Source organism: Xylaria bambusicola (assembly GCF_022495145.1).
Source record: "Xylaria bambusicola strain CBS 139988 unplaced genomic scaffold F5B22scaffold_32, whole genome shotgun sequence".
Taxonomy (NCBI): domain Eukaryota; kingdom Fungi; phylum Ascomycota; class Sordariomycetes; order Xylariales; family Xylariaceae; genus Xylaria; species Xylaria bambusicola.
In genome coordinates, this window is record NW_025953585.1 from 365,226 (window position 1) to 391,545 (window position 26,320).

Consider the following 26,320-nt stretch of genomic DNA (forward strand, 5'->3'; position numbering starts at 1 on the left):
AAGGTAGAGAGACGTTACTCCTAAGTGACATATACATAACACATGCTCAAGAGGCCCCTTTATCTCTCCATGATTTCCATATGAACCTATCTGCAGCCTAATGGGTGAAGTATAAGCTACTAATCTCAGAGCGGTAAGTTGCTTGAATCGTTCCTTGCCCAATGATAAACTTCCCAGATGAGTACGGCATGTCAACAAAGCTCTCCTGATCGGTATGTCCGATTTCATCACTGATCCGCATTTGAAGTAAAAGCAAAGCCTACAAGGAGTTCGCATTTCTGCAAGCGTACCACCTTTATCTCCTCATCTCTGCCTCACCTTCCAATAACGGCATATGTACTATGCATTCATTAAGTCCCCAAACAGCAACACGAAGACAAAAGACCTAAAACCCTCCGCCGCGGGGTTACACCGAAATGATCATATCAACTCACACCGCCACGAACCCGCCAATATCGCAATCCCCATTGTATATCGTCGGCGCAACAGTAGTCCTAATGCCCACGAATTCGCACTCAGGGAACTCGACGGGCGTCGTATCGTACGTGTAATAGAAAAGCTGTTTCCAGGGCCCGGGTCCGAGGTCGTGATCGGCCTCGCACAGTATGAAGCCGTGCACGATATTCAGCGGCTCCTCGTGGTACAGATCATACGTGCCGTCGGGGCTGCCGCCGGAGAGATACCACTCGCTCTCCACCTCTCCAGGCCAGGTCGACGCGTTGGCGAAGCCCACCGTGTACCGGTGTGTGCCGTTGACTTCGTCGCGCTGGTTGAGGTACCCCGTTGCGCCCGTGTCGTAGAGCTGGTTGTAGATGTCGCGGCCTTGGGACTTGACTGATGAGTTGGCGAAGTTGGAGAGCAGGACTGGGGAGGACGGGTCTAGACCTGCGAAGAAGCCCCCTTCGAGATACGGGTTCGGACGCAGTTGGATTGCGCGGTTGTTGGTGCTTGCTGTTGTCGAGGCGATGGTGAAGATTAGTCCGTTGTTGCTTTCTGTTGTGTTGACGTGTACGGGATAGTTGTAGGGGCAGATGCTTTGGGCTGAGAGGGCGCTTGTTGCGAGGAGGGCGAGTGAGGCTGCTACCTGTGTGAACCACATCGTGCTTGGTTGAAGATGATGAAGTGAGATTGCAGATCGATTATTGTAGCCCCAATTGATTATTATTGCTATCAAGTTTCACCACGAAGCTTGAATATACAGCCCGTAGACTTTCTGCTTCAGATATATAGGCACAATTCAATTCTCTATCTGCTAGATCACAATGCGATCCACGTTGTTTATAAATAAGGCATGAAGCTCTTGAACTACTGCTGACCTCGCTAGGAGCTTTGATGGCGTCATATGAACAGGGGCAATTGGCACATAGGTAAATAATATCATGATCTAACTGGACGATTTAACTACATATGTAAGTTAGGTCGCAGCGGATTACAAAAAGCTCGTATTTAGGACTTCCAGAAGCCCAAAGCGGGGGAGAGGTGGTGGAAGGAGGATCGACAAAGGCACCGATATTTTGAGCTGCTGCGGTGACTAAGCCAGTAAAGACCGGCCGAGACTCTTTGTCAGAGCAAATTGGAGAGAAGACTTGCGGGCTCTGCCATTCTGGTGATAAGAAGTCATCGTGAGAGAACTGTTTGCGAGTGGGAGCAGTGGGAGATTCGTGAGCCGACCTCGAACGATTGATTGAGGTCCGATGCTACACTACGTATAAGTAGTACCATTGTACAGTCGTGATATTGCGAATGACCACAAGTTAGATTAGGTACTTACTCATAGGGATGTACCACCAAGACTCGAACCTCGAGGGCGTTCATCACCCGTTGTCTTAGACATCGGGTATTCTGTATCTCTTGTGGAAACGTTACTATGATGATATGAGATTCTGTGTATGTCAACTGCGAAACAAATTAAAACCGTTACTCTGTTTCGCTGATCGATCTTAAAGGGCAGCTTGACTGGTATGACGTATTCTACTGGACCCGGTAGCTGCACATGTGAGCTTCTCAGGTACTTGGGTACTTGAGTACTTGTAGAGTCTGGGTAAGAGGGAAGCCGTTGTGGCGGTGCATCCCGGCATGATGGTTGGACCAGGTGCCGGAACTTCCAGGTCAAGCCACATCTCTCCTCCACATGGGCACCGCCAAAGATTCCACCTCATCCCTCCATCCGTCCAGCCCTGGCCTGGCACGGCCCGCTGCTCTCCGGGTTTTGCAACCTAATCTCCCTGACCTACATAGGGAGCGACAACCACAGCACTGCACTCGAACCAAACCGCCTGCTTCAGATTCCTGTTTTCCCTGAGTATCAGAGTCTGGCAAGGCTCGTGCTGGCTGGCTCTGTGTAAGCCAAAAGACATCCATGATGGGCTAGAACAGCAGATAGCGGCTACTCAGTCTACAGACTCCTTGCTAGAGGTATAGAGCTGGATGATACACTGTTGTGTTCGTCATCATGCTGCCACCTTTTGAAGCTGAGGCTGTAGGTGAGTCAGCCAACTCTTCCCAGGATCCCTGAGCTCAGCTAGCTCGAGGAAGGCTTGAGACAAGGTATGGTGAGTCCACACGTCGTTTGCCTTTCTTTCTATCCGGGCTAGGGACAGCTTTGGCCTCTCCTGGTGCGACTCAGACGCCATTCAACAGCATCACCGAGCCATACATACAGGCATATACGTCTCCCCTCGGAGATGCCTTGGCTCCCTCCAAACCGGGGTTTCTCCGGAGAGACACCAGACCAAGTGGTTTACCTAGCTCATCATGTCTACTAGTCGAGGTACACTGCCTATCTTGGTCCTACTATGTCCATGTAGGTATCTAGGATAGACACGCCTTCCTATCCATCCAGGCCTCTATCTGTACACCAGTACGGTAGTTACCTCCTCTTTAGGTACATACTTACACAGCAATTTGGAACAAGCTGCTAGGCAGCATGGAAACAAAGACAGCATATACATTACCTACATAGGTAGGTACAGCACTGCGCACATGGTACTCACTGCTCTATGGAGGAGCATGTAGGTGAAGCAAGTACTTGTTGTCCATGTCGATCCAACTGCGTTCAGTACTTCATCTAAGTACTTCGCCGCAAACACGGTCAGTGCACCGAACGAACCCAACACTAACCCACCCCTGCCACTGAGCAGCAGCTAGCACCCGACCGGCAGCGTGGAGCAGCCTAAACAGCCCTGGAACTTCCCCAACTCGGCTCTATCTTGACCTACTTACGGAGCATTCTGACCTAACTAACCAACCACACCTGGGCACTTACCTAACTTACCTACCTGGGCAGACATACCTACCCCGGGCCCTAGGCAGGCCGCTAAATCCCCCAAAGCATCGCTGAGGCGGCTCCCCTAGTTAGAGCCTGGTTCGACGGTATAGCGCCTGCAGCCAGCACCATGCTGGCCACTGGGCAGTCTTTGCGCCGCCTCTCGATTTTCCAGCTCACAGCGATCAAATCATCGATGGATGCTTCCCGCCCAAAAACACCACAACAACAAAACATTTTTCGCCGCATCCCGACGCGCAAACATTCTCAACAACACTCCCGACCCCGAAAACACCCCAATCATCAGCTTCCCGCGCCGATATATCTGCTTTCCCACAATCTGCTATTTGTTGCGACCACATTGACACGACATATATCTACGGCTTCGTTTCTCCAGACCTCCACATTCTCCTCTGCGCGACCGCCCCATCTCGTCGTCGCCCCATAACACACCTACACAGTCCACAATGGCTGGTGGAAAAGGCAAATCCTCTGGCGGAAAGAGCTCGGGTGGAAAGACAGCTGTTGATGGCCCCAAGAAGCAGCAAAGCCATTCTGCTCGTGCCGGTCTTCAGGTAAGATAGAGCTGTCCCTCATCCTCTCTTTTCCGGCAGTTCGTCGTCGTCATCTTTGTCTATCCGTGCCTGTATGCCCATTGCCCCTCGCTCGATCACGCACAACACGATGCACGCGCATGCACAATCCGACAATATCGAGAACAAACCATCTATCCCATCTCCATGACAATACATTGCGCTGCTATTTGTCGCTGTATTCCCATTCTCTGTCTACTGCATGCTACACCACATCTCAATAGGCACATAATGTCATGCGAAACTCCCTCAATGATCCTTGGGTCTTTCTTTTTATTGCACATTGTATGATATGACTTTGATGCAACTGGAAGCGCATGGTCCCACGGCTGCACACCGTCATTACGCGCTCTTTAAGATCTCCTACTGGTGCCCTTGCAGTTCACTGACAAGCTCATCTCTAGTTTCCATGTGGTCGTGTCAAGCGTTTCCTGAAGCAAAACACCCAGAACAAAATGCGGGTAGGCGCGAAGGCAGCCGTCTACGTTACTGCTGTGTTAGAATATCTGACTGCTGAAGTCCTAGAACTTGCAGGCGTGAGTCACACCCCTCTTCTCTTGTTGCTGCCTATGACCCCTATGACTCCTGCCAGGGTTCTAGCAACGTACTGGCGCATTATCTTCTGATTTGCCGAGAGGCTGTGGTAAACTGTACAAATCTGACTTGTTGTCTAGAATGCTGCCAAGGACCTCAAGGTCAAACGTATCACCCCCCGCCATCTCCAACTGGCCATCCGCGGTGATGAAGAGCTCGACACCCTGATCCGTGCCACTATTGCCTTTGGTGGTGTTCTACCACATATCAACCGCGCTTTGCTTCTGAAGGTTGAGCAGAAGAAGAAGAGCAAGGCCATCGAAGCCTAGTTGCTGGTCTGTTGTTCACGTAATCGGTTTAAATTAATGTATACCCTGCTGGTATTATTAGGGGTATGGGCTGATGCTGAGGAAGCCCTTATTTTCGTTGCGGGTGCGACTGTGAGGCAGCAACGGAGGGAAGGATGGTCATAGGAGTGGAGTTTGTAACGCTTGTGGGTTTTTATTTCATTGCGTTTCATTTGACCTCCCCAACAATATATGAGCTGGCCATGAGTCGGGTGAAGCTCTCTGTGCGTCGAGAATGTGTCCCGGCAATATCAGAATGGCTGGAAACTCTGGTATGCACACACATATTCAGACATAGCTTCGTCTGGGCATTGCGGAGGACAAGATAGATGAACTTATCAAAGAGGTCGGACTTCTCACTCTAGCTAGTCTATTAGTGGCATGTAAAACACAATGCGTTCACTTCCAATCTGAATCTAAAGAATGTCTGAATTAGTTTGGTCACAGTCGTGATTGAGTGACAGCGCTGTAGAACAACTCCTATACATTGGTCTATTTTCATATATGTTCAATACTTAATCATGACTAGGTGGTTGAACCCATGGTAGGGGGTGATTGGGAAGCCCAAGCTAGTTGACAAGAGCGCACTTCATTTACCATGGATTGTTTGCTGTCAAATCAGAATCTTCTGTAACCTAACGTTCATTTTGATAATAGCATTTGTTGACTCTATTCTGAATGAAAGAAGGCTGGACAACGCTATCAACTATGTGGGATTAGGGGATTCTCTAAGAGCTGAATGAAAGCTATCAGAAAGCACGGCGGAAGTAATCTCATGACCTCGTATGTACACAAACACACATATCCTAGTAACCAAAGCGCTTTTAGGAAGTAGGACGGACAATTCTGTGATACCGGCTTTGTCTCCCTGGGCCGTCACACATCCCCGTCTATTGGCAGTTCATTGTTTGTGTTCGGAGCAAGAGGGAGGCCAAAAATGCCGGGATAATGAGTCCAACCTCATTCAACTAACCTTTGTCGCTGGCATAACAAGCATCTGCAAAGCATATCTCTTCATCTCGTGGACTGGGAGAAAGATGTCTTTCTCTACGGCCACGTGGAGGCGGAGCAACAAAGCTGGCGATGATAGAGGATCCTCACCTGGACCTTTGGGAGAAGGGCTAGGCTTCGTGGATGCTTTGTCGAGACCAGCGGGACAAAGTGCCTTGAGGCTATTTGAATAGGTGTCACTAATATTCTTATCGTTGCGCGCAGTCGATCAGTCTTGGAATTCTCTTCTTCTTCTTGTGTTCGTCTTCGCCGGATGAGAAGTTCCGTTTCTGTCCTTGTGTCTCTCTTGTCATTTCCTTCTCGTTCGTGTAATTGTTGCTGCTTTTTGAGCATACCTTTTCCATTCTATACACTCACTAGGAAGACGATCCGATCGTGTCATATCGTAACGTCTCGAGATATCCCGTCCTCGTTAGACATTCTTCATATCACGATCTGTGGTCATTTCACGCACGCACGCTGGCGGTGCTGCTTCACCTACCTACAAAATACCTTTTCTATTTTCCATACAACGCACTAGACGCTAGGAAAACTACAGATTTGGGTTTGTCCTGTCTTTTGCTTGCTAGCAAGCAAAGCTGAGCCGTTCAAAACCTCGTTCGTTGCCCCCCAAGAAAGGAAGAAGAGCATTTCCCGACTTCAGAGATTAGAATTACATCTTGCTCTTGATATCCGGATTCGATTCTCGCCGCAAAATTAGAGTCACAGTATAACAAACCTGTCACAACCCAAGACACCCGGATCTCTGTCCGTCTGTCGTACAAATGCCGTCACGGATAAATCTCCCCAAGTTATCCCTCTTCTCCTCGTCCCGGAACTCCTCGTCCTCCTTCTCTTCTCCTCCATCCCCATCCTCATCTACCCCTGCATTCAAGATGCCAACACCATCAACAAGCAAATCAAACAACAACCGCAGCCCCGTGTTCCCCCCGGCCCGGCTGCACCTCCGCAACATCCTCCCCTCAAGCCCGGAGGAGCCCCCGAGCCTGCCGCCTCCACCTCGGTCCCCGCGGGCCTGGGTCTGGCAGTGCCACAGATGCATGAACGTGTACCGTCTAAGCTGCACGCGGCGCTGCCTAGACTGCTCGCACACATACTGCGTCTCGAACCCCAAAAACACAAACCCGCGCTCCGCTAACCCGAAAAAGAAGAACCATCACCGCCGGCGGGCCACGGGGCTCTGCGGCGCCGAGTTCGACTACGTCGGCTGGGAGCAGTGGGGCTCCTGGCGGCGCAAGGTCCTCGGTTACGAGGCCGCGGGCCGGTGCGAGCCCAAGGCGCGCGATCGCGCGTTCATGAAGAAACTACACAACTGCTGGATCGATTGCGATTCGCCCTCGGAGTGCTGCCATCGCCGCTTCGAACTAACCACCGAGGCGCTGCGGAACGCGCAGATGCAGGCGCAGGAGATGGTGAAGACCAGTGGTTTTGTCCCGGTGAACCGCCCCGTTGATCCCGATCTATCGGAGCCGGTGGAGACTCATGACGGAGATGAGACGCCGCCGAAGAGCCCGTTGGGCCAGTCTAGTTTCTTGTGGGACGATGATGAGACCGAGGTCGAATATGGCGGTGAGAATAAGGAGAATGAGGAAGTTTTTGAAGTTGAAGAGCCCGAGGAGGACAAGTGGTGCGCTGATGCCTCTGGTTCTAAGACGTACGCTGAGCAGAGCTCGCCTTGGAAAATCCCCGGTCTGGACAGCAAGTACTGGGCGAGCGCCTTTGAGGACGACGCGCAAGCCTGTGCTTCCAAAGGGTTGACTGTGCGGAATCTGACTGGTGAGGATTCCACACCCGCCGGGTCTGACTCGGAGTCTGAGTCGGATCGCAGTAGCTGGTCGACGTCTAGTGAGGAGTCGGACGATAGCTTAGAGATTGGCGCCGCGGTCTAGGTAGCCTGATATCTATGATCATGGCTCTCTTTTCTTTTCCGCACTTACCTAATTATTCTGCCTGGGTCGAGAGGTGGCATTTTGTTTAAGAAATGGGGTTCTCGCATGATAGGAAGATGTACACGCCTCCTTGATGGAGAACGGGTATAGCTTGTGTATGTTAGTTGTATTGATAGATAGATTGGTGTTAAGGAGTTGTGTTTTGGTATCGAGAATCAAAATAATTATTTGCGTTTTAGCGACTATTTTTGAGCCTGAAATAAGTCCTTGAGATATAGCATCACTGAAGAAGTAACCTTGATCGCTTAAACCGATGTAGTGAGACATCACGTTAGCGATAATAGCCATATTATAGGCATGTGAATCATGTGGTATTATGTAATTGTCCTAAGAGAGAAAGCGGAGGCGTGGTGCGGGAGTGTTTTTACCGGGTTTATAACTTCAAGTATGATCTCGATGCGACCACCAAATAACGAATCAATATAAAGGGTATAACTACATTATGACTTGGTTACAGCCATGGATCAACTAACATATAACTAGGTAGGACTATCTAGCTCCAGTGCCGTTAGGAAATTCCAGGATTGTGACCCGGTCGCTGTAGCTTCCTATCCCAAGGGTAGAGCTGTTTGATTCCATTCTTAGTCACCCCGTCAAACAATTTATCCACCGAATAAATTGAACGATCTCTAACTTCCTTTTTGATTTGTATCATCGCGTCAGCTCGGGAGGTCGAGCTCTCCCATACCCAAGTACTACTGTCGGCCGGTAACGCTCTATCATCTTCATTCTCCGACTTAGGCTTGAGCGCCTTCTTCATCCGAGCCTTCAGTGACCTCATGGTTGCACTGATGAATTTTGAGGTGCTTAAGTGAAAATCCTATGAGACTCAATTGATTAATTATTTGATTGTACATGCTAGCTAATTACCCTTTGCATAAGTTATGAATGAAGTAGTGTCGGGATAAGCACCAGCTATCACCACAATTGTTAAGCGACTAATCTACTTTTACCTCAGGCATCCCGCGCCGGATTGCTGGGTGAGAATGTTGCATCTTGAGAGTTGTATCCGAGGCGGAGCTGTTCATATTTGTGATCACTGAGAGATAAGATAGCCCCTAAACTGCAGTAGTTCTACGTGGGCAACTGAACATCGACTTTACTGATTTTCACATACAAGATTTGGGCAAAAGCCATAACAGTTCCTACCCCGGTCGAAAGTGATAGCTTACCTCACTCTATACCTCGCTGCCCGGCACACGCTGTAGTTTACCGCATATTGTCTGTCCTAGTCAGGTGGTAGAGGAGGCGTCTCCTAATGCCTCGCATCACCGATCTCACAATAACTATTTCAAAACTGGTGCCGAAGGATAAGAAGGGCCCCTTCCCCTTATCTATTGAATAACGTATAATCACGCACCTTATCCGCGCTCAGAGGATTTGTGTATGTGTATTTCATGCCACTTTTCTAATCAAAAAGTATCAATAGTTTTCAAGTTACAATCGCTAACCTACTAAGTATTCACATCATTATCAGTAAAACTCATGACTACATGTAAATGCCAATCTTTGAACTCTGCCGCACTATAATGAACACCGCGGGGGCTAAAAATACAGTGCAGAGCCTGAGTCCTATACGAGTATGCCCAAACGTGCGGTGTGCCCGGCACATGCCTAGGTAAAATCCGCTAATAGAACATACTCGTCGTATTGAAAAGTGAGTCTATACAGACGTCACTAACCTAGGAATGACACATCTCGGGGTTTGAAGAGCACCAAAGACCATACCAGTTTGTATAGCGTTCAATTCAGCCACCGGGGCCAAGTGGAACTCGTTATGCAACATGGAACTAACTCTATGGCCTCCCAGATGACCATATTGTACATGTCTTCAATCCCAAGCCCTATTACCATCCATTGTTGTCCTGACTGCACCAGCAACATGGTAGCCTCACTCGCGACTGTGTAATAGATATCGCCGAATTCTAAACACTATGCGCAGTAAAGGTGTCCAGTGCGTCTAACATCTTCACCGTGAAGGGACTGACAACCCTCTGAGTAAGCATGAGTCTAGCCTCTAGTGCATTCTCTGTAAAGCTGAACAAGTTAAGTACCTCTTTATGTATATAAAAAGCGCAGTAGATCTCAGACACTAGACAAGTATCAATTAATTACGAACAATGCCCATGGCATGGTTACGGGATAGACGGTGCTATACCTCCAACGCGGTGATAAGGAGATACTACCCCTGAACGGCGAGTAATAGGCACGCAATAATAAGGGTTCCTTCCCAGATGTTCTTAGATCGAAGAGAACATGAGCCTCGAACGAAAATTGAACGAAAATTGCATGTCTAATGCACTTGATACAGAATCTCACCTAGACTACCTAAGTATGTAGGGTAGGTAGGTGGTCTTTAGGCAATTATATTACAGATAGCACTGCTTTTACTCTAATCCTAACCTATCCTTCTCAACCGCGCACTCGTATTTTAGAAGTCGTCAGTATAAATTGTATCAAACGTCGACTTACGTGCCTAATGGCTCTCACTAGTTACACAAGGTACTCTTGCTTCGGAGTGATGCTGTGAAAATAGAAAATAGGGAAATATCTGCGAGAGGGCCCCGAACAAGTTCAAATGGGTCCGTGGCCGGCCAAGAATTATCAAGACTCTTCACATAGAAGAAAAAGAACACCATGCCATTGCTGGACTCCGGAATCTACCAGGTATCATTTAATCTATGCGTCAAGATACTACTGACAGAGTCGTTCTCTTTTTCACATTATTCGTCTCACATCCCTTCTCCGCCATCATCCATTCCGCCCGGTCCACCCTGGCGCCCCATTTGTCGTGCCTTTAGCAATTCATCGCACAACAACAGGTTTGAAGCTATACTTGAGCTCGATGCGATGCAATTTCTCAGAACTCGGAAAGAGTCATACACGCCTTCCAACTCCGGGGACATGGGCTCTCCTGTTGTGAGATCGAGTCCTACGACATTACCATCCGCATATTCGTCCTGCAAAGCAGCGACTGTTTTCATTAGCGTGGGCAAAGGGCTTATAGGAGAAGAAGAGGGTCACTTACGGGCATCCTGGATATCGAGACCAGCGTTTGCGGCCAGCGTCTTAGGAATGATTAAGAGCGCATCAGCGAAAGCTGCCACACCCCATTTTGCCTTGCCTTTAACCGTTTTCGAGAATGCATCGGCCTTGAGGTGCGACGCACAAGCGACTTGAAACGCACCGGCACCAGGTACGACACTCTTGTCAACAATAGTGTTGTAAACGCTGCGCAAGCCGTCCCGTACCGCGTCTGTGACTTGGGCAATAGTATGCTGGTTTGGCCCCTTGATCAAGAGTGTTACCGACTTTGGATCTTTGACCTCTTCAACAAACGTGAACTTCTCTTCGCCCAGAGTCTGCTCGTAGACGAGACCGGCCCAACCGAGGACCTCTGGCGACAAGTCCTCAACGCTGTTCTGCGCTGAACCACCGCACACGAGCTGCAGCCGCTCCATGTTTCGCCTCTTAGCCCTCCGGAGGGCAAAAATGCCGTTCTTCGCAAGGACATCGAGCGATAAGGGGTCAATTCCTTTCTGGTTGATGACGACAAAGCTTTTATCATTACCGGCGCACACCTCCTTCTTGAGCTCGACGATCTTTTTCAACTTGGCATCGACGAAGCGTCGCTCACTCTCTACCAACTTGTCACGCTGCTCAGCGCTCGAGTAGAAGAAGCCCGAGTTAATCTCCGACTTCTCATATTCGAGGCTGACGTTGAGCGTTAGGATGTAGGCATTCTCGAGCCGCTTGGGCATATCCGGGTGACGTGCACCATGGTCGAGTACTAGACCGCGGATCAACTGGGTGTCAGATGCAGTCCGGTGCTGCATCTTCATAATCTCAACCATGTGTAGATCGGGCTTCGCAGGCGCTTTGTAGATGGCGAGGACGGCGTCGACAATGTTAGGGTAGAGTTTTGCTGTAAGACTGGCGTTCAATTTTGTAGCGAGAGATGTCCTTGCAACGTTAAGAAGCAGTTCTCTGTCGATATCCCGTGGAAGCTTGAACGAGTCGAGGAACTGGCGAGGGGGTTAGTCGCGGAGGGACCTCGGTGTAGATGCTGGCGTTTACCTTCAGGGCCTCAACTTTGGCTATCTCGAATCCATCGGTGATTACTCGCGGGTGTAATCCCTCAGCGATGTATCTCTCTGCTTGCTTGAGAAGCTCGCCAACCATGAGCACAACAGAGGTTGTTCCATCTCCGCAGATATCATCTTGTGCCGTGGCAGCTCGTCCGATCATTACTGCTGTGGGATTCGTGATTTGCATTTCTCGAAGTAGGACGTTGCCGTCTTTTGTTAATTTGATCTGCACCGGCGTCAGGGCTTACTCGAAGTGTGAGGAGGTAGGCAGGTCAAACCTGTCCGGCGCCATCGACCAGCCTGACCACGAAACATTAGTACATTGTCGACGGCTGTGCAGCTCCGTAAGCCAGAAGAAGCAGGAGATGTCGAGGGAGGAATTTGGGGCGGGCTCACATCTTTATGGTCCCTAGAGGACCAAGGTTTGACTTCAAGACATTCCGAAGACCCTCACCAGCACTGATGTTGACCTGGAGAGCTTCCCCCCTCCGCTAAGACTCTAATTAGTGGCATGTCGCATAGAGGAACAAGAATGAGAACAAGACACAGAGGGTTCACGCACCCGCGACTCGGCTTTGGGATTCAGTAATTCTGCGGCGGACATGGCAATGTGGTGGAGTTTTGTGTATTATCGAATATCGAATATCGAAGCTCGAAGCTCGAAGAATGCCAGGTTTGGGTTGCTGGCTCTGTTTTGGCGAAGTGGGACCCTAATTTTTCTGTTGCGGTGAAGGTAGAGTCTGGTAGAAAGCGCATGTATCTGTACCTGATTAGATAGAGGGCTGCCTATTGAGATACCTACCCCTCCCCCACATTCGTATGTACCTAACCAGGTTCCTAGGTACGCTTTTACCTAAGCCATGGACAGTGCGCCATCCATCACACTGTATATCCGAACTGTGGCTTTCTATCCCTTTGGATACATGCCAAGAAATTAATTATACAATCAGAGCTCTAAATATTTTTTAAACAGATATATTTCATTTGAATTGATGTATAACTACAAATTGCTACATCAATTTTAGAGCATCTTTTATATAAAGATATAGGTATTATTATTGCCGATCCATTAGTAGGAATAGCCAGTGTTAAAGTACGTGAGTAAAATTGGAAATAGCAATGTATCGGAAGCTTCGTGGAAGCCAAAGGGATACGGAAGTCGAGGTCGTATATGTCCATCACCCTTAGTATTAGCCTACCGTCCCAAGCCTGATGTAAATTTACGAATTTACGACCCGAACCTACGTATATGTACTGCAGTAAGTACATATATACCTACCTAGCTTTTTGTGCACTTATCAATTGGACTGCACTTGCGTCTGTTGTGCATAAATAGCCAGCTCGTTTCTGTAAGACTGCGCTGTTCTACTATATTAGGTGGATTGACTTCAGCAAAAAAATTGATTTGACTATGAAAGATGCCCGAAACGAGAACAAATGCTATGACGTCAGAAGCACTCAAGTATCAGCTCATGCTACCTGCCTATCGTTGCGAGAGGCGGGATAAGTGTAGGTATAAAGCAGAAAGCAGATAGACAGCTACCTATAGTACTGATGACTGTGCTCTCTGTCTCATCCACTCTCCTGACAATTTCCCAGACAGCATTTTGTCTCCTTGGCTTCGATATTCGAGTTGTTTCTCATTTGTGCTAACGAGCACTAAGCCGTATCTGTGTCGCATGCCGAATCCTTTGCTTATACCGGTATCATGAACTGCGGGTGCCAAGGAATGCCATTATCAAGGAGTCGAAGCGAATATGCAGTGAGTAGGTACGTGTAGGTATCATACTTCATAGGCAACGCGGTCAAAGCGTCACCTCCACTGCTATTCCTCTCGTCATTTCATCATTTCGTCATTTCCATACATCACTAGGGTTGAGGAGCTACAGAGAATGCGAAATTGACTCCCTATCATCTGTATACGTCGATTCGGCCAAATTCAGAGACGCCTCGGCGCGAATACGACGTTTACAGCAATATGTCCTTGCTCTTTCCGGTAAACCGACAATATTCTTCTCTTCTGGCTTCCAATCATTGTACCCTTCAAAAGACATTGGCCCTCCTACGAGAATCCACCCATTGAATGAGCAAGGTTGACTCGGTCAATCACTGACTCCAAAACAAGTATTCAGATCGTCGGCGGAATCTCCCATGCCTCATCAATGGAGAATGTGCGCTTTCTCCACATACTAGACCTGACCTTCCCCGCTGCCCCAGACGTGCTCCCGCGCCGTTAATGCAGTATTAGGGCCGAGATATCCAGCTCTTGTTCCGTGAACAGTAAGGTATTGCCATCCTTGAGGATGCCACATGTATCTCGTAGCACGCTCTTGCGGCAATAGGCACTCTGTAAGCGGCACCGCGTATCTGTCACGCACACCGCGTCTTCGGCACCCGTCTCTTGCTCAGAGCTCGTGCCGTCCGCTCGGAGGAGACAGGGTTCGAAACCGGATTGCGGATTTGGAAGTGGACGGCATGTATTCCCTCGAAGAAGTCAAGAGTGAGACGTCCAGTCTATGGGAATATCGAGACGGGAAAGCCCGACCTGGTAGGAGTTCATGGTGATGTGGCCGTCATGGCAGGGTAGTAGAGGTGATTTTCCATGTACGCAGCTGGTTTGTTTTTCGCTATTATTCTTTGCTTGCCGTAAGGCATGGACGATGGGTGGAAAACGATGACAGAGATCAAAAAGACTAGTGTTGTCAAGCGGCCTCAAGCCGGGCTTTTGCAGATCTACGCCGTGCTTAGGAAGGCATAATGCTCTCGCTTATAACCATCTCCGCTAATTATCAACCTAAAAAGTCTTAGAATGATAATGCGGCGAATGTCGCCGGCGGCGGTGGCTGTCGATCTTAACAAGATATAAACATGCCCACAATGGTTACAGGAACACATACACACATCGAAACACATGAATCGGTCCGTTTGGCCATCCGGACCAGGATCGGCCTAGGAAGACCCGGTGGAGTCGTGCTCGGCCCTATGAAGCTTGGCTCTTGTCAAGGAGCGGAACTGTCGTCATTGTACTGCTAGTATCGAAGGAAAGGGTGTCGAACTTGACGGACATCTGAACTACGGATAGACCACTCCAAAGACCATGATCGCGAGCCTCATGTTGTATAACCGAGGTGTTGAGTTGTCTTGAACCTTGAAGTTGACCTTCCCGGAACAGCAAGTGGATGCCCGGCATAGCGTCGGCGGAGCGCCTTAGCAATCCTTCTTCAGGAACTCGATCGACGTTAAGCCGCCGTTGTTTCGGCCTCTGACAATTTGTCAACGGAGAGATCTCTTATAAAAGTTTCACAATGTACGCTCCCGATGCCATTGTTTTGAGCCAGCTGCATCTTCAACCATCTTTCGTTTAAGGCTGAATATCTCTCTTGCACCTACCTCAAACATGCGTGGATCACTTATCTCGGCTGCTGCGTTTTCCCAGCTGCTTCTGCCCGCGTTGGCGGCAGATACAGCTGCTTGGAAATCGCGGAATATTTATTTTGCGTTGACCGACCGCATAGCACGCAGCAGTGATGACACGGGAGGCGATGCATGTGGCAATCTTGGAAACTACTGCGGCGGCACCTTCAAGGGCCTGGAGTCCAAGCTTGACTACATTGCTGGCATGGGCTTCGACGCCATATGGATTACACCTGTTGTCACGAGTAAGTCCATCTCTATACCAGCAGGGCTGAGTAGTCGCTAATGCACATGCCAAACACCAGATAGTGCTGGCGGGTACCATGGGTATTGGGCACAAGATTTGTACGGTATCAACTCGAACTATGGTACTGCAGATGATCTGAAGAGCCTCGTGAACACTGCCCACGACATGGTAAGCTTCTCTCGTGTTTTGGCAATTTGAGCTGCTTATACGAACTTATAATAGGGCATATATGTCATGGTTGATGTGGTTGCAAACCATATGGGCATGGCGAACATCGCCGACAATAGGCCAGAGCCCCTTAACCAGCAGAGCTCTTATCATGCAGCTTGCGACATCGATTATAATGACCAGACAAGCGTAGAGAACTGTCAGATCGCGGGTCTCCCGGATGTAAACACCGAAAGTCCTGAGATCCAAACCCTTTACCAAGACTGGATCAAGTACCTGGTGGACGAATACTCGTTCGACGGCGTTCGCATCGACACAGTCAAGCACGTCAACAAGGACTTCTGGCCTGGCTTCTCGTCCGCCGCCGGAGTGTACACGATCGGCGAAGTATTTGACGGCGGTATCGATTATCTCGCGGGATACGCCGACCTTATGTCCGGCTTATTGAACTATGCCATTTACTATCCCATGAATAGGTTCTACCAACAAGCTGGTAGCAGCCAAGATATCGTCGACACGCACGACCAGATCAGCTCAGCTTTCCCCGACCCTTCGGCACTAGGCACCTTCCTAGACAACCACGACAATGCCCGGTGGTTGAGCGAGAAGAACGACCTCAGTCTCCTCAAGAACGCTCTAGCATACGTTATCCTTTCCCGAGGTATCCCTATCGTGTACTACGGTACTGAGCAGGCATATGCTGGCGGCGCGGACCCAGCCAACCGCGAGGACCTCTGGCGAACCGGCTTCAATACCGAGTCCGACATGTACCAGGCCATTTCGAAACTATCGGCTGCTAGAAAATCTGCAGGCGGACTCGCTGCTGATGACCAAGCCCACTTGTATGTCGCGGAAAACGCATATGCTTGGAGCAGAGCCGATGGCGACCTCATCGTTCTGACGACGAACTCTGGATCCGGATCCAGTGGGGAACACTGTTTCAACAGCCAGGTGCCCAACGGGCAATGGAACGACTCCTTCGGTTCCGGCTCCTACACCGCTGATGGTAGCGGCAACGTCTGTGTCACCGTTACTAATGGTGAGCCTGTTGTGTTGCTCGCTGCTTAGACCATGCGTGTGTAGTACGGCCCCTTCGTTCATTGGGACTGAGGGGCACGGAAGTGCCAATTCTACTCGGCGTGGGGAAAATGGTTTATTGTAGTAGCACTACAGTACTACATTACTATCAAAATGTACTAAAAATAGAGTTTCCATGTTAGAATGAGGATTGTTAGCACTTAACTCTGGAAAATAGCTCTCAAGCCTGGAAATTTATATTTAATATATTAATCATCAACCCTATCTCTACTTACGTAGATTCTCTTATGTGTACCTTCCTAGACGTCTGTATGAGATAGTGCTTGCTACCCCTTTCTACACGTCTATAGATTGGCTATATTGGTGTTTTGCTAGGGGCTTGATACGACTTCTGATGCAGCCAGTTATAGCATATCAATTCTTAATTCGGTAATACAAAACACTGTTCTGGTAGAACCGCTCCGATCGCCTCATCTAATATTGCTATGCCTTTGCTTATCTCGTCCGCGGTTACAGTTACTGGGGGCGCAAGGCGGAAAACGCCCCCCATTCCTGGCAAGTTGACTATATTGCACGACAAGCCCAACTCAAGAGCCTTGCTCGAGATGAGTTCACCCAGCTTGACTGCGGGGGCTTTGGTCTTGGCGTCCGCGATGATCTCGATGGCCTGGAATAAACCTCTGCCGCGCACGTCGCCGATGCACCAGTATTTCCTCTGTAGATCTTCTAGCCCGGCGCGAAGTTGCGTTCCTCGTTCTGCGGCACGCTGGGCGATGTTATCGCGCTCGACAATTTCGAGGACTTTGTTGCCGACGGCAGCGGTGAGAGGGTCGTTTAAATGCGTGGTGAGCCAGAGAAACTTGGCCTCCGAGAGGCCACGCGCGATCTCAGCCGTCGTGCTGACGGACCCAAGGGGTAGACCGCAGCCGAGGGTCTTGGATAGACATAAAATGTCTGGCACGATGTCCTCGTGCTCGAAAGCGAACATCTTGCCCGTGCGCCCGACGCCTGTCTGGGCCTCGTCCATGATCACGAGCATGTCTCGCTTTCTGCATTCCTCTACCATGCGTTTTATGTATCCCTCTGGCGGGACAAGAATACCACCTGTCGATAGGATCGGCTCCATTATGAAAGCTGCCAGCGACCCTACGCTCTGGCGGTCGACCATGGACCAGCTAAAATCGAGTTCAGTTTCCCAGTCATACGAGCCATCGGGTTGCCGGAACGGAGAACGATAGGGGTAAGGGGCGGGAAAAGCTAGCATGCCTGGCGTTGACGGCCCGCCGTTCTTGCGACCTGCTGAGTACGTGGCTGATCCAGATCCCTGGGTGAGTCCGTGATAGCTCGCCGAGAAGGCTACGATCTCGAACTTTCCGGTGTATAGCTTGGCCATCTTTAGTGCTGCTTCTGTCGTCTCGGATCCCGTATTAAGGAAAAAGGATTTTTCTAGAGGAGCTGGTAAGAAGCGTGCCAAACGCTCCGCGAGAGCCACGACGGGCTGTGTGATCATGCTGCTGAGAAGATGGTCGAGCTCTGCTATGTTTTTCTGAACAACCTCGACGATTTCGGGATGTGAGTGTCCAAGCAGTGAACTCATCTGGCCGGATGTGAAATCAAGGATCTCGCGGCCATTGTGGTCGTATAGTTTGGTCCCGACGGCTTTAGTGATGATGGTGGGGGAATATGGCACGCCGGTGCTCATAAGGTACTTATCCGCCGTGGCCCAGAATTTGTCCTCTTGGATATGGTCCATCTTGAAAAGCGAAGTGAGGTGAGAAGAGAATGCGATGAGGGCTGAGCTGTTGTTAGAGGTCAACGATGGCGATAGCGACCCATGGTATTCATTTTCAGTCAAAGTACCGATGATGCTTTTTAAGGAGGTGGATTCATACAAGAGATATAGTAAACCCGACAATGCTCCGCTCGCGGATGTAACACTCGTCACGCCCCAGACAACAGACCAGATGGTACGCTGAATACCGAAGTTGGTGGAGTATAGATCTCCATTCTCCTGCAGACAGAGATAACCACAACGGTCGAATGTGCGATTGGAGACTGCATCCTACGCTTTGCGCATAGATACCCTTACTACTTATGCGACAGCTGTGGGTAGCTGAGCTTCCAACTTGAATGTTCCACAATTTCCTTCAGCAATCGCTCATCATGTCAAAAGCTCTTGCTCTCTGTGTCACCGCTATACATGTTTCGGCGGGGGTGTGTCGGCGCGAAGCCGATATCGTTCATCCATCCGTCCGCCTGGCACAGCGCGCCAACTAGAAAACGTGGCAGTGCAGGGATTTATTCCAAGATCTTAGGGATATCATGTTGAATCAACGGAAAATCAGAGTATAAATGATAAGGTATTAATACTTATATATCATAGAAACGCACCTCACTGCACCCGTGCTCCTAGTCTTGTTTATTAGGTAATTTTGCTGAGATTAGGTAAGAACCTTTCTGGGACTGCCTTTCTCCAGGAGCCATCAAGGTTTCCCAAAGGCAAGACCGAAATAATCCAATAAATGATTTATGGAGGAGGAGCATTGCAGACTAGTAGGCGACCTATGAGAGTGAGGCTATTACCACCGGTAAGAGCCGTTGGTAGCCACCAAGGTTCCCCTTTTCAAATACCTCCAGGCTTATGAACATTCGACCGCAAGTCAAAAGCCCCAGCAAAAAGGTGTGAACAGAGAGATTGGAACCTTGGAACTCGACATGATGAGAAGAGACATGCTGTTCACAGGTCTTGAGTACACGTAGGTACCGATTACGATAGCTACATACAGGTAGGAGCCTAGAAAGTGTATCTCGTATGTACAGCGACCTATACATCGGGTGAGTGTGACGTGCGACGCGAAAAAGGTACATGTCAAGGCGCGGTTCGAGGTACCTGCTCATATAGCTATGTACCTACATACACATTTAGCTAGGTGTAAGTTGTTCAGGGAAGGCGGGACACGTAAGTTCGTCCTTACTTGGCAAGCGTTGAAGGTATGTGCTTAAACAGGAAGCGGCGAGAAAGAAAGAGGAGGAAACCACATCCTAGGAACCTCTTGCCTGACTCTCAAAACCCTTCTCCCCTCATTCTTCCCTCGTTCACCTTCCTAACTACACCCATCCATCCTCCATATCTCCCACTCCAAGGCGCATCTCTATTATCATACCTAGGTACCCTTGGACAACCCGAACCTTCGACATACTTGGCCCAAAGACCATCATCCTATAGACCGACAAGAAAATGACCAATACTGTGGTTGCAAAGAGGGCTCCGGCCCCAAAGAGCAAAGAGGAACGTCTTCCTGTTACCCTCTTGAGCGGTTTCTTGGGCTCTGGGAAGACAACCCTGCTTGAGAAAATCCTGACAGATAACAATCATGGCCTCCGAGTTGGCGTAATCGTCAACGACGTCGGCGCCTTGAACATCGACGCTGCCCTGCTATCCAATCACGATGTAACCCGAAAAGAGGAACAGGTCGTCGCCATGCAGAACGGCTGCATCTGCTGCACTTTGCGTGGCGATCTCCTTGAAGAAGTTGCCCGCCTCGCCAAGGATAAACAAGTCGACTACCTCGTTATCGAGAGTTCCGGCGTCAGCGAGCCAATGCAAGTGGCCGAGACGTTCTCTGAAGAGTGAGTTTGCCCAGGACTAGTATCCGACAACCACCAGACATGCTAACCCATCAGATTCGCCGAGATGTCGATCATGGCTGGCCACGGTCTAGAGGTTGACGACGAGAACGAGATGAGCAAAGAACAACGAATGCGTTTGGCCAAGATTCTCAAAGCCGGCGGATTGTCCAAAATTGCCCGTCTCGACACCTGCGTTACCATTGTCGACGCGGTCAACTTCATGCAAGACTTCGCAACCGCCGATTTCCTCAAAGACCGGCAGACGGATGTCCCCGAGGAAGATGACCGCAACATTTCCGACCTCCAGGTTGACCAGGTGGAGTTTGCTGACGTCGTCGTGATTAACAAATGTGACTTAGTATCTAAAGATGATGTCAATCGTATCAAGGGTACCGTTCTGAATCTCAACCCCGGTGCCAAGATCATCACTTCTGTCAAATCCTCCTTTAATCTCAAGAAGATTCTCGATACACACACGTTTTCATATGAGAAGGCAGCTCTAAGTTCCGGCTGGCTGAAAAGCATCAATGAGGAAATTAGCCCCGAAACCGAGGAATATGGAATCGGGACGTTCGTCTACAGAGCACGACGACCTTTTCATCCTCGAAGACTCTGGGACATGATACGGGAGGTCTTTATCGTGATTCAAACAGCAAACAAAGATGAAGAAGAGGAGGAGGAGGAGGATGAAGATGATGAAGATAGTGAAGATGAGGAAGGTGAGGATGGTGAATGGGAAGATGAATCTGAAAGTGGCGAGAGCGAAGCAGAAGAGCCTCAGCCACAGTTGGATACCAAAGCTCGTCTTGCAAGCAAGATCGCCAGCCCAACTTTCGGTCCCCTTCTTCGATCGAAAGGATTTATGTGGCTAGCAACGAGACCTTTGATGGTATGCCCTTTTAATCAACCTGCTTTGGAGAGTTTGACTAATGTTCCTTAGTTTGGTGAATGGTCGCAGGCAGGCGTGATGCTCACTATATCTAGTGGAGATATTTGGCGCTGTGAGATGGATGAGAGCGACTGGCCAAAGGATCCCAGGGTGAAAGAGGCTATCAGACGCGATTTTGAAGGAAAGTGGGGAGACCGACGCCAAGAAATTGTTTTCATCGGACAACAGATGCGTCAAGGAGGCGAGGAACGCTTGCGCAAGGCTCTTGACGCATGTCTCCTGACCGACGATGAATTTAAGGACTGGGAAAGGGCCATGGCCGCCAAAAATCCACAGAAGGTCTTGGATCGGCTATTCACTGATGGCTTTGAGGATTGGGTGATTGAGATACACGATGATGAAGATGGTCATGACCACAGCAATGGCCACTAATTAACTCTCAGCCCTGGTTCAGACTACGTTAAATGTATTTCCTTCAAGTATACCTAGCTACACGTGCTTCAATCTTGTCTTAGCTAAACGCATGTATCTGACGAAAAGAGGGGGGAGGGATTGAAGAGTCCTTGACGAAGTTGTGTACAACAACAACAACAAAGTAGCTCAAACTATCGTAGCTAGTGTATTTGAGAGAATATGCAGTGTCGCCGTAAGCCTCGGATTCGTTTCATCGTTGCCAGTGTCGGTTTCTTTTTATGTTCAACTTCCGAACTTCTAGTAGACAAGCTTCGAACTTTGCTAACAAAAGGTGAAAGATGGAACAAACAGATCATATCCTGATATTGAGTGAACTTAAATGTCTGGATATTTTCAAGTTCGAAGGCGAGGGTTCATAAATATTGTGCAACAATTGCTGTATCCAAATTTCGAGAAATGAAGCTCACCTGAGTCCCTGAAGAGTATCAATTCCGGGGTGAATCATGAATAGGGGTGGGCTGATCAGTAATGATAAATTCGGAAGGTTTTGCTACTACTCTAGTCATTAAGATCGCATTCCTTTTCTCTTACTAGCTAAATGATGCGTGACAGACTTTCTACGCTTTATTATTAGATATCTAGGGAGTAAGAGCCGCCTGGGTAGGTAGCTAAGGATTGAGGGGGCTGATTGATGTGGGTGGGTGTGGTGAAATATAGATATGTGGCAGTCGGGATATTTCCCTTGGATTCTACCTATATTGTTTTGTCAGGATGGTTGCTGTTGGGCTAGTGTATGATATTGCGGCTGTATAAGGTTGTTACGAGACTGTCTTTACTGTGGAAATGGATGGTGGGACCTCTAGGGGGTTATGGTAAGACTTAGATTTTTGCATGAAATACCAGAGTATTTCTATAACAAGGGCAGAGATACTGGGCTTGGAACTTGGAATTCAGATTATATTGAACAACTAGAGCTGCATGAGTCCTTGGCCAACCAACCCCTTCTTGGCTATTGATGGCTTGACTCGGCCCTATATACAACTGGTCTACCAGCTCAGACCGTCTAGGTCTCAAGGGCTTGATTCAAGAAGCGAAGTCTATATAACCTCACTTTCCAGTATTGCCTGCATGTCTTTGGAGACCATGAACAGACTGCAATGGCTTTTCGTACGGCCGGAGTGCAAGGAGAACTGCATATTCAGCTTATACAGTTTGTACGCGTGCAACACCTAATGATGACATCGCCAACGTAACTAGACTAGCCTCAAGTCCCGAACTGATAGGAAACAAAGTACAGCCATATCTCCATAAACAAGTATGTAGCAGAAGAAGTCTCATGCCGTCACCTCTTTGAAATTGTTACACGCACAGCCGCTGTGCCAGCTGAATATGCAGTTCGCCTTGCATTTCGGCCGTACGGAGGACCTTTGCAGGCTGTTCATGATCTTACAGAGACATGCAGTCAATGTTGGGCAATGTTGGAAAGTGAGGTTATATAGACTTCGTTTCTTGAATCAAGCCCTTGAGACCTAGACGGTCTGAGCTGGTAGACCAGTTGTATATAGGGCCGAGTCAAGCCATCAATAGCCAAGATGGAAATGGTTGGTCAAGGACTCATGCAGCCCTAGCTGATCTTTATATTGTGAATAGCATCAAGTTCATAGCCCAGCTCTCTGCTCTTGTTATATCAAGCACCGCATTAATACACTTTCGTAGCTTCTTCCCAATCTATTCCGTTCAACTATAACGGATTCATGCAGTCGTCGCGTTTCCTAGTGCTAACTATCAAATAAATGCCTATTGTAGAGTAGAATGGTACAGCTATTTAAGTGCAAATAACGCTGTTATGGATTGTGGCACAACGTATAGTACAGTGAGCCTTAGATCTTTCTGCGGAAATTGACAAGGCTAGGAGTTAAGCTACTCGGATTCTTTCTAACGTTCACACTCTGTTTCTCTCTAGTTACTAGCAGCGCTAGTATATCGCCTTCGCATCTAAAGTTGAGGCCTTTGACACTCGCTTATTCGAGACATCTTGGTAATCTTCAGAGGTTAGTAAAGGGCTGACCTAGTTGCATATAGAGTCATGGTCGGCCACTGCATTCCTACTTACACCCTACTAAACCTTACTTTCCAATTATACACGCTAGGCAAGGTTAATGAGAGCCCACCATGGTGATTTCTCCGAGAAAGTGACTGATGGTAGACATAGGTATCGTTTGTCTCATGCTTGGATCAGATCGGGTTATCTGAGCACGCATTATGTAAAGCTAAAAGAAAGGGATCCGGAATGGCCACAGGATCCTTGGCGACCGTAGCGGAGTATTGTATGAAGCTTGAATCTCATGGCTTGTTATCAGTCTTTGTTATATCAAGCGTATTGGTATATCTGGCTTTGAACTCCGGGACTCCGAGGCATCTGCTGACCAACCTTCGCGAGCCACGGTTTTGCTTACACTACAGTAATTCAGTCCGAAGCTGAACCGCACGGAGTATCGCCCATAACCTGACGCAATTTCTTCAGGGCTGCTGTCGAGAAATTCGCCTGCGAAGTTCAAGTTACAGGTGTGAGGGCTGAGTACACGATACTGCCCATCATCGCCTTGTTTGTAACGAAGTGTGCAGCTACTACACTAAGTATGCTGACAGCATTAGCCTCAAACATATGATCAGACGACCCATGTCGATCTGGAGAGCTCAATCCACGCCAGAACAAAGTATTTGTCTTGGCAGGTTTCATCCGAATATTGTTTCGACAAGATCGGCCACCAACAGCTAGGATACATTCTGTTTGTTGTTTCGTTTAGTTCAGTGGTGATGGTGCAAGTGGTGGGAGCGCTGCAATGTTTAGTGTACAGTAGACCCCAGAACGTCAGCTTAGGTGGTTCAGGAGAATTGTCGCATAATTACATTGTACATTATGTTAGTGGCTGAGAGCAGTCCTAGTGAGCTTACTTCAAGGGTAAATTATGAGGTCAATGTAATACTTACACTACTATTCTAGGTTAGATAAGTATGGCCACTCAAGACCGGTTTTTGGGATGTTCTGAGCCTATATACATAGTAGCAGTATCATCTGCAAGAATGGCGGAATACAACTCCGCTCAAGTTTCTTGTAGCCGTCTAATGTATGCTTAAGCAACTACCATAGTATGAATGATAGAATATATGATTTCTAGGCTACTCTACTTAGATGGCAGAATTCCTATTGCCCTATTTCGGTGTACAGTAAGGTAAATATTATGGGGCCGTATAGGGATAACACTTCTAAGATACTAGCAATTAAGGGAAAAAAGGGGGAAGACAGGCAACCTGAATCTGTGGACCCACACACACATCTGTCTTAACAAAGGTCTAAGATTGAAATTAAGACAGAACGTGTAGGACTACCTATGTATAAACAAGTCCTTGGCCCATAGGGCAAGACGATATAAGAAACAGACGCCGTCACTCTTCGCTACCTTTGTCGCGTGCTGGTCATTCGCCCCAATGCGTCCGTGTATCTCTCCCCGAGACCCAACTCTCGAAGTCGATAACGTTCCATGGCTTTATGCATGGCTACAAACCCCATGGCATGTTCGTGCCAGGCCTTGGCGTAGGGCTCTCTTCCACGAAGGACTACTTCTATGCGGCGATGGGCAGCCACATCTTCCTGGATCACTTCTTTAAAGACGACATAGACGTCCTTTCCTGAGTAGAAGGCCCTGCTATGCATATAATTATCTTTCTCTCCGGCCATTTCTTCCTTGTAAAATCTGTGGATATGACCGAGTTAGTCCATACCCGACCGGAACTCTTGTATAGGAGACACTGACGACAGGATATCATTCGTGAATGAGATGTACTTGTTCATATCTGGAATCGCCTCCATGTACATGGAGATGTCCGGATACATTGCCTTCGGAAATGTCATCCACACATAGGCCTCCGAAACCCCGTCCTTATCACGAAGGTAATACGGCCAGTTCTTGCCGCCTTTCGTGCGAGACATTCGGGGAAGTTCGGAACCTTCGAGGGCATTGGCATTGGTAAAGTTCAGCGAGGAGGTAATAATAAAGTTTGCCACTATGGGCGAATAATACATGTAGCTCAAGCGCAGATAGTCAGCCCATGCCTGGGCTAGAGGTGAGATCTGCTCCAGGCCGGTCTGGAAGCGGATCATGAAATCTTGCCATAGTTTGGGATCTTTACAAGCTCCATCGTCGACCAGGACGGCAAGCCAAGTGTAAATGCCGGTGTATATTCTGACGTCTAGAGGGTGACTAGGATAGCATAGCTGGCGACGGTTTAGTGACAAGAGCGGAGTAGGAAAGGGTCGAAATGCAGCAGCGAAACCAATAGACATTGGAAAGCAAGCATGATGAGGCATTAACCTACGTGGGCGTAGTATACTCCGACGTTGAACGAATACCAGGAGTGCGACCCCTCCACATACGGAATACCAATCTTAATGGCCTGCTCATGCATCCCCCGAAGCAAACCCTCGAGATCATCACCTGATTTAGCTCCGGTATAATTCAAGTCTGCGTCGAATTGGGCAATGAGTGGTCTTAAGATACATCCTATGTCTGTCGTCGTGCTGCTCGGTTCCGGCAGCTTGGGTTCGACAGCGGCTGCAGCAAGCTGCTTTTGCTGCTGTGCAGGAAGATGCTGTGTGAGGATCATTTTGGGAAATTGGGTTGCAATGAGAACTACCATAGGTGTGACACCCCCTTCCCTCTTCCTCTTTTCTT

General features: G+C 48.8%; 8 protein-coding genes across 8 annotated transcripts; 4 read left to right on the plus strand and 4 right to left on the minus strand.

Annotated features, from left to right (window-relative positions):
• Positions 1–430: 430 nt before the first annotated feature.
• F5B22DRAFT_648269 (uncharacterized protein) lies at positions 431–1,099 on the minus strand (the record flags this gene model as incomplete). Its single annotated transcript, XM_047978999.1, has 1 exon — positions 431–1,099. One exon carries the CDS (start codon positions 1,097–1,099, stop codon positions 431–433), a length of 669 nt encoding a protein of 222 aa, XP_047829205.1.
• A 2,524-nt stretch (positions 1,100–3,623) lies between these two features.
• Positions 3,624–5,037, plus strand: F5B22DRAFT_289549 (H2A-like protein). The gene is made up of 3 exons (XM_047970392.1): positions 3,624–3,840; positions 4,263–4,394; positions 4,533–5,037. The coding sequence occupies exons 1-3, from the start codon at positions 3,733–3,735 to the stop codon at positions 4,719–4,721; spliced, it is 429 nt and encodes a 142-aa protein (XP_047829206.1). The 5' UTR covers positions 3,624–3,732; the 3' UTR covers positions 4,722–5,037.
• A 1,224-nt stretch (positions 5,038–6,261) lies between these two features.
• Positions 6,262–7,663, plus strand: F5B22DRAFT_289675 (uncharacterized protein). The gene has a single exon (XM_047970393.1). It carries the CDS (start codon positions 6,515–6,517, stop codon positions 7,637–7,639), a length of 1,125 nt encoding a protein of 374 aa, XP_047829207.1. The 5' UTR covers positions 6,262–6,514; the 3' UTR covers positions 7,640–7,663.
• A 2,375-nt stretch (positions 7,664–10,038) lies between these two features.
• F5B22DRAFT_613771 (T-complex protein 1) lies at positions 10,039–12,497 on the minus strand. The gene is made up of 6 exons (XM_047975427.1): positions 12,350–12,497; positions 12,184–12,278; positions 12,066–12,087; positions 11,777–12,013; positions 10,728–11,724; positions 10,039–10,673 (listed from the first exon to the last, which is right to left on the minus strand). Exons 1-6 carry the CDS (start codon positions 12,389–12,391, stop codon positions 10,432–10,434), a joined length of 1,635 nt encoding a protein of 544 aa, XP_047829208.1. The 5' UTR covers positions 12,392–12,497; the 3' UTR covers positions 10,039–10,431.
• Positions 12,498–15,423: 2,926 nt separating this feature from the next.
• Positions 15,424–16,899, plus strand: F5B22DRAFT_613778 (glycoside hydrolase superfamily). The gene is made up of 2 exons (XM_047975428.1): positions 15,424–15,446; positions 15,507–16,899. The coding sequence occupies exon 2, from the start codon at positions 15,683–15,685 to the stop codon at positions 16,682–16,684; it is 1,002 nt and encodes a 333-aa protein (XP_047829209.1). The 5' UTR covers positions 15,424–15,446; positions 15,507–15,682; the 3' UTR covers positions 16,685–16,899.
• Positions 16,900–18,019, minus strand: F5B22DRAFT_613779 (PLP-dependent transferase). The gene has a single exon (XM_047975429.1). The coding sequence runs from the start codon at positions 17,916–17,918 to the stop codon at positions 17,076–17,078; it is 843 nt and encodes a 280-aa protein (XP_047829210.1). The 5' UTR covers positions 17,919–18,019; the 3' UTR covers positions 16,900–17,075.
• Positions 18,020–19,273: 1,254 nt separating this feature from the next.
• On the plus strand, positions 19,274–21,823 carry F5B22DRAFT_613782 (P-loop containing nucleoside triphosphate hydrolase protein). Its single transcript, XM_047975430.1, has 3 exons — positions 19,274–20,284; positions 20,339–21,173; positions 21,225–21,823. Exons 1-3 carry the CDS (start codon positions 19,893–19,895, stop codon positions 21,603–21,605), a joined length of 1,608 nt encoding a protein of 535 aa, XP_047829211.1. The 5' UTR covers positions 19,274–19,892; the 3' UTR covers positions 21,606–21,823.
• A 3,139-nt stretch (positions 21,824–24,962) lies between these two features.
• Positions 24,963–26,267, minus strand: F5B22DRAFT_657558 (isoprenoid synthase domain-containing protein). The gene is made up of 3 exons (XM_047980055.1): positions 25,965–26,267; positions 25,403–25,863; positions 24,963–25,342 (listed from the first exon to the last, which is right to left on the minus strand). The coding sequence occupies exons 1-3, from the start codon at positions 26,250–26,252 to the stop codon at positions 25,045–25,047; spliced, it is 1,047 nt and encodes a 348-aa protein (XP_047829212.1). The 5' UTR covers positions 26,253–26,267; the 3' UTR covers positions 24,963–25,044.
• Between the last annotated feature and the right edge of the window lie 53 nt (positions 26,268–26,320).

What these genes read in the sequence shown, in the direction of transcription:
- F5B22DRAFT_613779 (XM_047975429.1), bottom strand. Translation starts at nt 17,918, where the DNA reads ATGCTAGCTTTTCCCGCCCCTTACCCCTATCGTTCTCCGTTCCGGCAA.
- F5B22DRAFT_613778 (XM_047975428.1), top strand. Translation starts at nt 15,683, where the DNA reads ATGGTTGATGTGGTTGCAAACCATATGGGCATGGCGAACATCGCCGAC.
- F5B22DRAFT_613771 (XM_047975427.1), bottom strand. Translation starts at nt 12,391, where the DNA reads ATGTCCGCCGCAGAATTACTGAATCCCAAAGCCGAGTCGCGG. An exon ending in CCTCTAGGGACCATAAAGAT is followed by an intron (nt 12,088 to 12,183) that starts GTGAGCCCGCCC and finishes TTTCGTGGTCAG; the next exon opens with GCTGGTCGATGGCGCCGGAC. An exon ending in TGGTCGATGGCGCCGGACAG is followed by an intron (nt 12,014 to 12,065) that starts GTTTGACCTGCC and finishes ACGCCGGTGCAG; the next exon opens with ATCAAATTAACAAAAGACGG.
- F5B22DRAFT_613782 (XM_047975430.1), top strand. Translation starts at nt 19,893, where the DNA reads ATGACCAATACTGTGGTTGCAAAGAGGGCTCCGGCCCCAAAGAGCAAA. An exon ending in GCCGAGACGTTCTCTGAAGA is followed by an intron (nt 20,285 to 20,338) that starts GTGAGTTTGCCC and finishes CTAACCCATCAG; the next exon opens with ATTCGCCGAGATGTCGATCA. An exon ending in TAGCAACGAGACCTTTGATG is followed by an intron (nt 21,174 to 21,224) that starts GTATGCCCTTTT and finishes AATGTTCCTTAG; the next exon opens with TTTGGTGAATGGTCGCAGGC.
- F5B22DRAFT_657558 (XM_047980055.1), bottom strand. Translation starts at nt 26,252, where the DNA reads ATGATCCTCACACAGCATCTTCCTGCACAGCAGCAAAAGCAGCTTGCT. An exon ending in TCGGAGTATACTACGCCCAC is followed by an intron (nt 25,864 to 25,964) that starts GTAGGTTAATGC and finishes AACCGTCGCCAG; the next exon opens with CTATGCTATCCTAGTCACCC. An exon ending in TTCACGAATGATATCCTGTC is followed by an intron (nt 25,343 to 25,402) that starts GTCAGTGTCTCC and finishes TCATATCCACAG; the next exon opens with ATTTTACAAGGAAGAAATGG.
- F5B22DRAFT_289549 (XM_047970392.1), top strand. Translation starts at nt 3,733, where the DNA reads ATGGCTGGTGGAAAAGGCAAATCCTCTGGCGGAAAGAGCTCGGGTGGA. An exon ending in CTGCTCGTGCCGGTCTTCAG is followed by an intron (nt 3,841 to 4,262) that starts GTAAGATAGAGC and finishes GCTCATCTCTAG; the next exon opens with TTTCCATGTGGTCGTGTCAA. An exon ending in AAGTCCTAGAACTTGCAGGC is followed by an intron (nt 4,395 to 4,532) that starts GTGAGTCACACC and finishes CTTGTTGTCTAG; the next exon opens with AATGCTGCCAAGGACCTCAA.
- F5B22DRAFT_289675 (XM_047970393.1), top strand. Translation starts at nt 6,515, where the DNA reads ATGCCGTCACGGATAAATCTCCCCAAGTTATCCCTCTTCTCCTCGTCC.